The following is a 14,542-nucleotide window of genomic DNA, read 5'->3' as shown; positions in this document are numbered from 1 at the left end:
AAGATAGATAACTAACTAACAAGTTATACAAATGGGAAAATGGGAAATTCCTGGGAAAGGAAGTGTTACTTCCAACTGGTTTGTTTGAAGATTGCGACTTGGGCCTGGTTCTTGGGACACAGAATGAAGCAGCAAGGCTGTGAGAAAATCATCCCAAAGCTGACTCCCTCCTGTTCTTGTCTCACACTTGCTCTCACCCATCTGGTGGTCTTGACTGCCGTGCATAGGTGTCCAAAGGGTTAAATCAGAGTAAAAAAAAACCCTAGTGTAACAGCCTAGGTTCAGATTAAACTCCTCAACCTTTAGATTTATCCTGAGACTGTTAGACAACAATCTGAGTAGGCTGGAGGAGATACCACAACCTGGTATGTCTCCTCCTTTGTTATAATAACCTAAACAGTGAAGTTAAAAACAAAAAACACCAACAAAACAAAACTATCACATAGATACATAGCTACAGACATGAGCAGAACTGGGTCGAGCCTTCAATGAATGCTTCTATTTCATTCCAATCCATCTTTCCCCAGTATAACCTGGTGCGGGTTCCTACCTTGTCTTGTGATAGCCACTGCATAAACAACACAGGGCCAACCCATTGATGACTAGAATAAAGACAGGATTTCCTTTGAGTCCTCTACCTTTTATGATTCATCTATTTCTTACAAGTTGAGGAAATTATTGACTAACAATATTTCCAGTTAGTTTATTTCTCTAAGATATATGCATGTATTTACAAACAAAGTGAAAGAATAGGTGTGCCCCTGGAGGTGTTTTTAGCATTGGGAGCAGATTTTATGTAAAAACACACTACTCTTTTCTTACCAGTCCACTGGCTTGTATAGACTTTATGCGTTTTGTCTTATAAATGACAGCTAAAGTGATAATGTGATAATGCGTGAGAAGGAAGCTACTATAAAATATATTAATGGGTTTTCCATGTAGGTTTTTGTCTTTATAACTCACTATTCATTCCATTCAGAAATACTCAGGACAAATGAGATAAAGTTAATAACGTTTTAGAAAGTGCTCTGAACAGCAAAGCTGGCAAGAACCCCTGCTCAAATCACATACATCCCACCTAAACAGAGATAAGACTGGAGCAGTAAGAGAGGCTGGAAAAGAAATATGCAATATTCTATTGCCTGGGACAAGCCCATCCATCATAAATACCTGTCCAGTGATTTTTAAGCCTACGTATTTAGTATTTCCCAGTACTAAAATTTACCATTATCTGCTTATGAATTGCATTTGAGTTTTGTAGAGCAAACTGTTTCTCCTCTGGTCTTACATCAACACAGAAGTTCCTGTGACCCTAAATGATGTGAACGGTTCACCCTACTAACAAGAAAGAGTTCAGTTTTGTAGTAGACATCTTCTGTGTGTCCTCTGACTCAGTGTTGACAAGATCTATGTGGAGTTGGTGCCACAAGGAAAACACATGGAGGGCTCAGAACCCACCAGAGACTCCCCAGCTCCCATCAGATGCTAATTATCACTGATATTTGTGATCAACCAACTCTAAACTAAGGCCTTGTAATCCGCCTCTGAGGTTCATCATGGCATGAGGGACTCAAGAGTGCATGTTGATACTCATAAGACTTACAGGAGTCAGGAGTAAGCTGATTCAAAAGAACAAGGAAAGAAGCAGAGACCCCAGCTCTCTGTAGGCACATTCCTCTCCCAGAAATCTCCTGTGGTCAGCTATTTGCAAACACTGAGTCTTCAGACTTCCAAGGAGCTTTGTTATATACACTTGATAGATCATGTTACTGACTGTATTAGCTGTTGTGTTAGCTACTGTGATAAAATACCATGACACAGACAACTTAAGAAAGGGCAGGTTCTCCTGTAGTGGCCAAAATTTGAGGCTAAAATAATTATGGCAGAGATGTTAAGGTGACAGGAGACTGATGTAGTTGAATACATGCCTTCCTGTGGTCAGGAAAAAGAGAAAGGTGAATACTGGTCTAGGACCCAAGGCTAAGAAACGATGATGCCACCATTTTTGGGGTAGATCAGATCATCCCACTTTGGTTAATATAAACAAGATAAGGCCTCACAGTCAATGCCAGAGGCAGAGGCTAATCTAATATTAATAATTCCTCAGGGGCGTGTCTCAAGGTGAATTTCCTAGTTGATTCCAGAACCTATCAAGTTAACTATTAACAAGATCACATAGGCCTTTAGTAACTAGTCTTCAACTAACAGAGGTTGAGGAAAGACATACTAATCTTGCCAGATGTTTTCCACAACCAGCTCCTACATCACAGAGACTAGCATCTTGGGAGATCATGAAAGAGTTTATTTCAGCTAAGGTTAAGGTTACAGCTCATTATGGAGTCACAGCTGTGGGAGCTTGAGCAGAGGATCACATTGTCTGCACAGTAAAAGCAGAGAGGAAGGATGTAGGTGCTAACACGCAGCATCTTAGACGGTCCAGAATCCCTCTTCTCAGAGAATGGACACACGCACAGTTGGTCATTCTATCTATCTCAGTTAAACCTAAATCAAAATATGCTCACGAGACTTCTTATTCCCAAAGTGTGTTTATATCCTGTCGAGTTGAAAATTAACACCAACAATCACACAGTCTCACCTCAGGAAGTATGAGCTGTGCACCTTGTGGGAATGATGGGCTTGTGAAAAATGTTTGCAATTTTAAATATGGTTTAAAGGATAATAGATTAAGTGTGATAGAATTGGGGGAGTTCATACAAGAACTCTCTGAATTAGTTCTGAAAATCTATGAAAATAAATTGTGAGGTAAAATTTTGAGTAATACCAAATAATATTTATGTTATGCCTAGTAGAGAATCTTGGAAAAATTAGAACTCATGATAAATGTCTGTGCTAAAGATGTGACATTAAATTTCCATTTAATTAAATTTTTGTTTTTATCTTTGTAGACAATGCCTTTCCACGGTAGTAAAGAAATACAGCTTCCATGTCAAAGAGCTGCTGGAAAATCAGGTATTGGCTTCCATAGCTTTAGCCACCTAGTCAATGAACATTTATTAAGCATCTTCTATGTTTTTTTAAAAATATTTGCAAGTTTTAAAAGAAATTCAGATGGATAGAACAGAGCCCACATTTCAAGATGATCTATGCACTATGGGAATATAGAGTAAAATGCTGTAGCTGCTACCAACATGCCATATGAACACAGGGCATGCAAAAACAAAAAGGACAATGAATATCACACAGTTCAACTGTTTGTTGCAACATCAGCATGTGTTTCTTGGTCAAAGGTGAATGGTGGAAAATGGGGAAAATGTTCCACAGAGTAAAAATAGAAACAGAACCAGTGAACTGAGAAACAACTTGTTGGGTTGGGAAACTATATTAAGCCTTATATGACTTCAACCACGTTCAAGGTGAGGAGCTGACAAGAGTTATGTAGTTACTTGAATCTTATATAACCAACCTTATGACTTTTGATTTATCAGCTGATGATGTTCATAGCTGTACAATGACTGATAGGCGATTAGGGAGGCATCTCATTAGCCCAGCGTAATAACGAAGGCCTGGTCCAGTATCATACTTCAGGATAGAGATGAGGTGAAATGTGAAATTTGCATGATTAGGTGGAAGACTCAGGAAGCCTAAAATAACTGCAGATTTCCTGACTGCAGCTGAATGCAGGGAGAGATCAATTCCAGAAAATAACGATGAGAGGAAAGGACGGCTCAGCAGGAGAGAGTGATGGAGTCAGTCCGAGGCTACTAAAATCTGAGCACCTGCTGGGCCTCCAGGTTGTGATCTCCATTAGGCACATCAAATCTGAGAGCTGCTTTTAGGGAAAGGCTGGTGTTTCAAAAGAAAGACACCACACAGCCTCCCACAAGGCCCAGTAAATCAGAATCCAACTTTGAGAAGATGCTCCTTCTTTTGTCGTGAATCAGCAGGATCAGCAGGCCCATGAAAAGGTGACTCTCTCAGGCTACTGATGATTCCCAGCAGGAATGAAGATGGTCTTGATGTGGATGCAGAACTTGTATATGAACGTGAATTCTATACAAATAATTAGCAATATGGGGATGGCAGTACAATTTTACACCTAATCTTCCTTCCTGAAGTCTAGTATTCTCTCTATTGGAATTCTCTTTCTTAGGCCTGTCTTGAACTTGAAATGTAAAGATATGGAGAGCATCAGTAGAAGAACATGACACTGATTTTTAAATTTTTCTATTTACTTTTCTTTCATACAATACATTCTGACTGCAGCTTCCTCTCTCTCCTCCCCTCCTTCCAATTCCCTCCCCACCTCTCCTCTCCCCAGAGTCACTGCTCCTGTGTTTTCCTTCAGAAAAACAGCAGGCTTCCCAGGGATATCAACCTAATTTGGCACAATAAGATGCAATAAGATTAAACACAAACCCTCATCTCAAGGCTAGAGGAGGCAATCCAGCAGGAGAAAAGGGGTCCCAAGAGCAGGCAGAAGAGTCAGAGACACCCCCACTCATACAGTTATTTTATAAAACGGTCATAAGTGAGTCCTGGGAGACATCTCAGTAAATCAAGTGCTTGCCATTGCAAATATGAACACCTGAGTTTGGATCCCCAGCATTCAGGCTAGAAGCTGGATACGGTAGCACACATCTGTAACTCCAGATCTGGGGAGGTAGAGACAAGAGGATCCTGAAAGCTCACTGGCCAGGCCATTCAGTTAACGCAGTGAGCTCCAGGTTTTTCAAGAGACCTTGTCTCAAAAAATACAGTACAGAAAGACTTAGGAAGACTCCCAAGCATCAACTTCTGCCTTCATGGGCACACACATGTATCCATTTTCTCTCTTTCCCTCTCCCCTTTCTTTCTCCCTTCCCCATCACACACACACACACACACACACACACACACACATACACTTGAGCATATATATATATGCTCACATACACAAAGTTTTATAAGTTGTTCTCTTTTAAACTTGATTTCTTCAATCTCATAATAACCTTTCTAAGGTAGAATTTGCAATTTGTCAGGACCTAAGGCACATCAAGACTTCAATCATCTATGCAGAGACAATCGGAATGGTTAGCGAGCTAATGAAGAGCTGAGTCATCTGAGCTGAACATCTCCATGCTGCTAGAGTGTTATAGGCACCTACATTCCACATACACACATGCTCAGACTTCGGAGGATCTGTAACATTTCTGGCTTTCCAAATTTAGAAGCTTGATGCTCAAATAGGAAAGCATCCATGTGTTCACTTTGAAGGAAACCATTGGCTACTGTTAATTTTTCCAATATAACTAAAATATTGGCAAAACATCAAAGAAACACTGTCTTCACATTGTCACTAGTAGATCACAGCCATCATTTGCCAATGGATTAAGTTATAAATAGGCCTCGGTGCCTGCCTGTAGGTTTCCAGATAAACGCAATCCAAAACAAAGAGCTTTCTTTTAGATTTAATTTGTAAACTTGTGTGTCTTTCTGGGTAAATGCACATGAGTGCAGATGGCCTTGGAGGATAAAAAGGGGTACCTGACTCTCTAGTGCTGCGTTCCAAGTGGTTGTCAGTCACCTGACATGGATGTCGAAAACTTCACTTGGGTCCCCTGTACAGGTACATGTTCTTAACCTCTGAGCCATCTCTGCAGACTTATCAAAAGCTTCTGAGATGGGTTTCTGAAGGGGAGCATCCAGATTAATGTGTGGGGGCAGACAGCAACATTGCCAGTTCTAAGTGCTGCACCTGCTTATTGACGAGTGAGTTAAGCAGCGTTCTATGGAGACCTCGGTGTCACACCACCTGCTTCCTTGACAAATAACATGTCATTCATGTCCCACACAGCATCAGTTTCAAAAATAATGTTTCCCCAACCACTTACAACCTTAGGTTATTATGTATGGTTTGAAAACAACACAACAAACCCTCGGTTAAACAAATGTCATAAATATTTTTGAATAATGTGGCTAATTTAAACTGATAGATATGTTTGTTCCTTGAAGTAATTATTTCAGCATATTTTAGACTTTGTTCCTTTCAGATTGGGAGTCCCAGCTTGTGCCTTAGGTGACTCATTGTGCAGATAGGTTACACGGAAACTTTCCACTGGAAACTTTCCTCCTCGGTTCCACTCTGTGGATATTCTGATTTTTTTTAGAAATATAATTTTAAATCCATTCTGTATCTTTTATTTATCTTTAAAATTTGAGAGAAATGAAAACTAAAGCATTTCCCCCAAGGATATTACTGAATGCTTACTTGATGTCAATAATAGAACATTTTGATCACTAGATAATGAGAGGTGGTAAGTGGTCTTTGCTGTAGGAAGTCTTACAGCTAGTGGTTACCCGCCCACTGGGGCATGGCCTCTTATACTATATATGCTGATGTAGAGCATGCATCCGGCCTCTTTTCCGAGGTTGCGTGATTTGTTTTCTGATCTCAGTTCAAAGGAGTCGATTTGTGAGTCTACCCCTAAATAAATAACCATCTATTTCTCAATTCTGAGCTAGTGTGGGATTTGTTTTAAGTGGCCATCACAGGCCTTCCCTGAACTGGATGAGGACCTGGGTTGAGATTGGGCACATTTACACACATAATTCCTAGGGTGGAGTCTATTCATCTCAATACATTATAAAGTCATATCTTTCCCTAGCTAAAAGAATTGACTTGTGGTTCAAAATTACTTCTTACTGGGATATTTCAATACTTTGCTAAGTTTTGACTGAAATGTCAGTCAGAATTTTTAGAGATAAGTAATCCCAATGATCAATAAGAGAATCTAATTGCAGAGCACATTGCTAAGATTGCATAAGATCAACTCATGCTTTCAAATGTAGTTTGACTACATATAATGTCTACAGGGTCTAGGAGGGCCTAACAGCCCTCTTCCCTGGTCTTTCCACTATCTGGCCCATGATCCACAGACTGTATCAAGGCAATGATCAAAAGAATAATTCATCTTTTATATTCACTTAAATGGCTCAGGAGAAATAAGTACATGCACCTCACGCATGCTCTGCCTCTAAAGCTATTAACCACCCAGAGAGGAAGAAAACTCAAAAATCTAAGGAAAAGTATTAGTACAGGAAACAAGAACACGTTATAATTTTTTAGAAGTGAAACCCTTTTAGTCACATCAAATAAACCAGTAGATGTTCAGAATGTCTAATTTCAAACCTAATTTAAACATAGTTACAGTCAGGTCTGAATTCAGAAACAGAACTTTCTGTCAACTCCAACGCTATAAAGGGATTTTACCTAGCCCTCCTAGTTCATATTCCTCATTGCTAGAGTAGAGAAAATAAAATATAATACAGGGATATCTTTAAAGATGAGTGAGAAGGATCTATGTAATATGTTTCTCGAGGACAGTGACCGGAAGAACATCCAGAGAAAGACGAGTCAGGTGTTACTGTCATTGTACTGCTCTCGCAGCCACCATTTGAGAGGAGGATAATAGAGAATCCAGGACAGAGTCATCAAACAAGTGTATAATCACAATCAGAAAAAATAAAAGGCTCAGGAAAGGAGTAAAAAAAATCATAAGAAGAAAATAAAAAAAAAAATAAACAGACTTTGAGGACCAGTAAAGAGATCAGATAAACAGAAGCTAAGCAGGAAAAAAAATCAGGTCATAGGAACCAATTACGGAAATGAAGCTTTCCTTAGTAGAAATGTAAGCCAGAAGGATATGACAAAATGTCAGAACTATTATGTAAAGAATACTCACCCTCAGACTGAAGAAACACACACACACACACACACATACAAAAAAAAAAAAAGAATGAAGAAGGACACTTAAAAGAAATAACACACTAGCTCATAATTGAGAAAAACAGACCATTATTTATTTAGGGGTAGACTCACAAATCAGAATCCCCTGCTGGAATGGAGAACAGAAACCTAATCCCGCAGCCGGAAAAGAGGCTGGATGCATTCTGTACATTGGCATAAATAGTATAAGAGGCCTCGCTCAGTGGGCGGGTCGCTACTGGCTGTAGGATTTCCTACAGCAAAAGAAGTCTCAGTCTCTGTCATTGAAGTAGAAGAGTGTGCACAGCCAAGAATATGGGATGCTAGCGAGAGCAACAGCACCAGAGAACTTTCTGGAAAAAAGCAAGCACGATTGTCTACACTCTCTGGGTTTTAGCAGCTTGTTATGTATCATGGGAAGAACATGTAGTAATGTATATACAGAACACAGACTAATTATATGATGGGCACTGCCTAAGGACCACCTGTCATCGTAGGCTCTGTCTGGGTCCTTTTGTCTTCTTCAGAAGACATGCCCTTTGTACCCACAAGCTGGCTCAACCTGTCACTTGTAAAAACCCCTGCCATCAAGTCTGACAGCCTGAGGTGGATCCTGGAGACCCAATGGTGAAAGGAGAGAACTTTTGCTACCCATCCTGTGCTCAGACCTTCACATTCTTGCAATGGAACATACCACCACCACCACACACTACATATACCTATGAAGTTAATACTTTTTAAAAGATTTTAAAGAAGTGTCCTTTGGTGGAAAGTGTTTGTTTTTTTTTTCTCTTTGTCATCACTAAGCTATGAATTCATTAGTAATGACAGATCTCTGTGTTCTTTTATTTCTTTGTATATTAATTAAATCAAAGCTTATATATACATTATTGTGCATATTATATGTTATACATATACTATAATATTCATCTCGCTCCATGTGGTGGTTCTATGTTCATTTTTAAGTGTTGAATAGTATTCCATTAGAAAAATGGACCTCAGATTACATCCTATACTGTTGGCAGACATTACCAATAATTTTTCTAGGATATAAATTTAGGATGATTCATGCATAGCTAAGTTTATTTATATTTCACAACATAGGAGAGATCCTCTTCTGAAACAATGTGTGATAGACTCCAACTTGATGTATATGTTATGATGTTCAGTATTAATTTTATTTACTAACAAATTCATGATTATTTACTTTTGAATGAATTTAATAATCATCTTCAATATTTTATAACATACATGTTGTAAGCCACCTGTTGTAGGTGCTGGGCACCAAACTCAGATATTTTGCAAAAGCAGTGGGTGTCTTAACCATGGAGCTGTCTCTACAGCTCTTCAGTTTATGCTTCAAACTAAGTTTACAATTTTATATTTTATGATTTTTATACTATTATCTGAAGATTGGCTTCCACAGATTTGCAAACTTTTGCTCAGTTTTTCCTAGGATTATTTACAGCTTTCTGCCTTTTAATTCTATGTATCATTTCAAATTGCTCCTTTTGTGTTTAAAGTGGTAATCCTTGAATTTTTAAATTTTTTGACATTTTTATACTTGCATGCAATGAATTTGATTTTTTTCCAGGCCCTATTAGCTTCTCTCATCCCTTCTCTCTTTCACACCTAACCCCATTTCTTCTTCCCCTCATATTTTTATGTCTTGTCTGACTTGGTTTGTGGGTGTGTGAGACCAACTGTGATTAGTACAGATCACCTGCATAGGCATGGATGAGGGGTTAGTAACTGAAGTGCAGCAAATTATTAGTGACTACACCACTGAAGGAAATGAACCCTATTCCTCCCCTAGCACATTCAACTTCCCATCGTTCCTCTGTGAGTGGTGGTACTTCAGAACACACAGTTTCCCAGTGCTTCTTTATTTATATTTTACATGCATAGCAAGTTGTTCATTTAAAATAGTTTGATTCCTTGATTGCAAGAGCTTAGCATAATTTTCAAGAACTACTAGCCATGTGGTTGCAGATCAGGTTCTAAATGACCTGTCCTGCTCTGTGTTTTTTTTTTATTTCATTTTATGTGCACAAGTGTTTTGCATATATGGATGTGTATCACATAGTACATTTTATCTGTGGAAGACAGAAGGGGGCTTCAGAGCTCCTGGAACTGGAGATGGTTGTGAGCCACATGTGGGTGCTGGGAACCACGCCCAGGTCCTCTGGAAGAACAGTTAGTGCTCTTTCCTGCCGAGACACCTCTCCAGCAAGGCTTTATATCAGGTGAGTCAAGTACTGTCTCACGCAGACTTTGTACCTGAGCTTCAGATTTAGGCTCTGTCCTTCCTAGGCACAGCAGGTAAATCCCTCCTGTGTGTAGACAGTCTTCTGCAGTAGAGGGTCTTGCCATCAGTGTCTGACTTGGAGCTGACATTCAGTAAGATCCTGGAATCAAGGCTGGGCTTCTCCTGTGCAGTGGTTTAACTTCAAATCTTCTTTCATTAACAGACAGCAGTCACATGTGCCCTATCTATTTCTTATTTGTGTACTACTTCCTAAAAGCAAATCCTGGTACCTGCACCCAAGAGAAAACTGGTTTCTGCCCCAGCATCCAGGTATCAAGGGATTTTAATCTTATGAAATAAGTCCACAGTGGTGGACAGGACTTTGTGCCTGCTCCCGGACATCCCTGATCACCCACACACCTATTCTGCATGGATCCAAATGGCATGGTAACTCAAGCCTAGTCACGGAGAATTTTTTTAATGTCCCTCTTGTCTTCTGATCCACTCGAATGGTGGTTGCCCCCTCTACTACTCTATATCAAAGCTTAAACATTTGGTGAGCCCCATGTCTACTGTTAGTCTTTGTGATTATGATCACCCAGTTACCTTGAGATCTCACATCTCTATAGAGGTTTTAAGAATTGACAACTTTGTATGTAATGTGGCAGCTGCTTTCACTTTTCACAATGTTCCTAATATTCTGCATTTCATGCCAAAATTCTTCTTCAGAGAAAATATGCATCTCTTCAAAGAAAAAATTCACGACAGAAAAAGAAATGGAAAGGAAAGCATCCTAAACTCTCAGTGTGTCTCTGAATTCATGAATGGATTTTGATCCTTTCAGGCAGCATGTTTAAACAGAAAGGCGTTCGGGTTTCTGTGAAAGCTGGAATTGGGTAAAGGGTTGACTGTGTGACTGTTTACATACTGTCCGCCTTTGTCTCTGTCTCCACTACAAAAGCCAAGTGATGCTCCATTCTCTTTTCCAGGAGGATCTGGAGGAGAAGCATTTGTCATCTGTGTTTTCCAGTGCTCCCAATCCTATCCAGGTGTGTATGTTTATTGTCTAAAGCATCAGAATGCTGAGCCCGTGAGGCCTGTGACACATCAAATATCTCTGAAGAAAAATCCAGAACATGTCTTACAGAACAGTTTGTGGTTTTACTAACTCAAAGGATCAAAGTCAGGAGGACTTTAACCCAGTCAAAACTCCTGTGGATTGCAGAACTCCTCTGTCAACTTCCCTGATGCTTTTGTGCCTGTAAGTGGAAGAGTTCAATCCTCCTGGAGCTACCTACTCAATTCTTAAGCCATTACTTTTGAGAAAGCTTTCTTATCATATTGATCCAAAATTCACTTTCCTTTATATGTGAATACAGGACTTTCATAGGATTTGACTATCTAAAAAAAATTTATCCCTAACCACTGTGTTTGTGTATATGTGTGTGTGTACACATGTGCATGTATGTGCATGTATATACATGTGTTTGTGTGCACACATATATGTCTATAAATATGTGCATGAGTTGTACTTTGTGTACATGTGTATATATACATATACATCAGATACTACACCCTCTATCTCCCCCACACACATAAACACATATGTTTGAGTATGGTTGGAAAGTGTGTCCACACAGATGCTTTGGGTCTGCTTCTGCTTGAGTTCACAATAGTAATAACCTCTGAAATTGTTGCTTTTTACTAACTGTAACTGGCAATTTAGCAAGAGACAACTGAAGGCAAAAGGGTTAGTTGTGTTTCATGGTTTGAGAAGCTACTCTCCACTCTAGTAGCAGGCATGACAACAACCAACTCCTGATAGTGTGGGGTAATTGACCAGAACCTTCCATCTCTCCTCATAGCCTAAAACATAAAGACGGGACTTGGGATGAAGGAAGGGCTAACCTGTAACCTGTAAGCCCTGCCACCAAGCACTTCTAGCAGACAAGCCCCAGCTCCTAAAGGTTTTATGACCTCTCCCAAGATCCCCACAAGTTAGAGGACTAGGTCTACAAACACACAAGCCTCCATGGGCCCTTTCACATCCAAACCACATTGATCTACAATCATTCTTAAAACAGAATCCATATAAAAAATATAGGTTAATATCTTCAGATTTGTATAACAAGAGATGTCACCATCAATTTTTCAGATCAAAGCTGTGGCCAGGAAGCAGCATTCTTAGAAGTTCTCTCTCCAACTTGTTTTCTTCTGCCCTTCACAGGTCATTAGCCAACTGGTGTCCTCTGTTCATGTCTGGGTCTTAGCTTCAAATCATCCCTTCCCCCATTCCATCCATATATCTGAGGTTTCATCTATCAGTACCTGTCAGAACGTGAGTCAGAAACATTAAGTCCTCGTGTCAGAACGTGCATTGAGACTGATAGTTTCCTCAGGCCACTGAAGGACCAGTGTTTGACCAGAAGCTCAGACAGGAAGATGCCTCTAGCTGTCTGTCATCTGGAGAACTAATCAATCTATATTACAAGCTAAGCTGCCCATCCACTCTCATCTGGGCACATAGGGTTTGTGTGCATGTGTGTAGAATATTTGTGTTTCTTCATCTGACAGTTGCAGGAACTAGGACCTTGTTCTACTTCGCTGTGGTAGCTCCTGATGTGTGTTCAAAAATACCTGAATCAAATGGCACACCTAAAAAATCTTGTGGTTTCTGAAACTCTGCTGAGATTAAAGTGCTCCCCCAGTGTACATGTGTGTGCATGTGAATGTACTTGTATGTGTGTGTTTGATATGTGAGATCACTCTCATCTGTGTAGTAACCTGTGGAGGCCAGAAGTCAAAACAGGGCATCTCCTTTAAAGACATACTCCACAAGTGTTACAGAGTAAACTAGCTTCCACATTCCCAGAGACCTAAGACAACTCAGAATTTTCATTTTAATTGGTAATATTTATGCATCTTTTAGAATATACATCAGTTGGCTCTTCCTAGTGTACAGATGAGAAAGCACCACTCACCTAATCTTATGGAATTTTACTCCTCACCTCATTAGTTATCTGTGCAAAATATATTAATTCTGATTTCATTAATAAGCCACAACATACGTGAAAGGCTCAAGATTAACATTAGAATGTTATCATTTGTGAATGTTTTAATTGTTTCCTTTAATCTTGAGAACAACCTTTTAGTCAGTTACAATTGTTCCTACTGTAGAGAAGACATTGTCTAGACATATGGACATTAATACTCAATGATGATTATGGGTAGAACATGAAGCTTTATCCTAGAGCTGTCCTGACCTCAGTGACTGTGTTGACATTTTATTAACATGAGAGTGATCTTCTATGGGGCAATCCAGTTTGTCAAGTCCAATCTTAGCCACATGATACTACAAATTGCAACCAAGGGTTGATGATGTGCACAGAAAATGCAACCTTAGCTCTCTAGCTATTAGAGGAGTATGTGTCTTTTGGTTTATTTTATCAACTAAATTGGATTCTGGTACCCACATCGTTCTCAGTATGTCCACTTGTGATGAGTCACAGTCATGAAGCAGCTGACTCCCGTCCCCCAGGAATTACTCATCGATATTTCTTCTCCATGCTAAAATGAACAGCTGCATGTTTTTAATCTGTGAAACACTAAGAGCAAATCTTAACTAAACATCAACCTCTTATATTTGCTCATTAGTGGGGTTAGTTGATGTCCATGGAATGCCTAATTTCCCCCTGTGGTAGTTATTAATTATGTGCCCCAATTTTCTTTCCAGTGCTTTAAATCATACTAGGAAAACATTCAGAAGGGATTTTCTTTTCCACTAAAAAGAAGAAATGGTGTCCTATTAGTATAAAAACTTGTAAACGTAAAATTTAATTAATGTTCTGTTATGAAAATATTCCAGAATAAGCAGGTTTAAGCATTTTTTTTATGCTGCAAGTCTTTATCTTCGTCTCACTTACCTTCCTATTTCATTCCCCCTCCTCTATCTCATCCTTTCTTTTATCTCACATTTTATTTTACATGTTAAATCAGTTTTAAGTCTGTAAAGCAGTTATGTGAAGTGGATACTGTTTCAGGCTCTTCATTTACATTGTGTGAAGATGTGTCACTGTGATTGGTTAAATAAAGAGATGCATGGCCAATAGCTAGGTAAAAGGAGGCTAAGCACAACTTCTGGGGACAGAGAGGCCTTGGAGAAAAAGAAAGAGAGGGTCGCCAGCCTGACACAGAGGACGCAGGATATGCAAGAAGAGAGGTAAAAAACCATGAGCCATGTGACAGCACTTAGATGAAAAGAAATGGGTTCATTTAAGTTATAAGAGCTAGTTAGAAACAAACCTAGGCTAAGGCCAAGCTTTCACAATTAATAATAAGTTTTTATGTCTTTATTTGGGAGCTGGTAGTACAGAGAAAGACTCATTACATATGGCGTCCAGCATGGGGGCTCAAATATCCGAACATAGGACCTGAGAAAGCTAAGAAAAGGAACCAGATGAAGCTTCTTAGTCTTGCAGTCTGCAGGCTGGTGATTAGCATACAGAAGCATGGCTGTGGCCTGCGGGCTGCGGGCTGGAATCAGTCACGAGCGCCATCGCCATGTCCTGACTTGAGCCACATGATGGTAG

The 14,542-nt window shown here is 39.6% G+C and overlaps 1 protein-coding gene across 6 annotated transcripts in view; it reads left to right on the top strand.

Moving 5' to 3' along the window:
• Pik3c2g (phosphatidylinositol-4-phosphate 3-kinase catalytic subunit type 2 gamma) overlaps positions 1 to 14,542 on the top strand; it is a 364,020-nt gene that overhangs the window by 67,981 nt on the left and 281,497 nt on the right. For all 6 annotated transcript variants that reach the window (XM_050135167.1, XM_050135166.1, XM_050135168.1 and 3 more), the window contains exons 8-9: positions 2,907 to 2,970; positions 10,943 to 11,002. In XM_050135167.1, coding sequence (XP_049991124.1) covers positions 2,907 to 2,970; positions 10,943 to 11,002 — 124 coding nt within the window. The remainder of the gene's footprint in view (positions 1 to 2,906; positions 2,971 to 10,942; positions 11,003 to 14,542) is intronic.

The sequence above is a fragment of the Alexandromys fortis genome, unplaced genomic scaffold (genome assembly GCF_014885135.2).
Source record: "Alexandromys fortis isolate MF-2015 unplaced genomic scaffold, M_Fortis_MF-2015_v1.1 scaffold_21, whole genome shotgun sequence".
In the NCBI taxonomy this organism is placed as follows: domain Eukaryota; kingdom Metazoa; phylum Chordata; class Mammalia; order Rodentia; family Cricetidae; genus Alexandromys; species Alexandromys fortis.
Note: the sequence above shows the minus strand (reverse complement) of the source record. Positions and strands in the feature narration are given on the sequence as shown.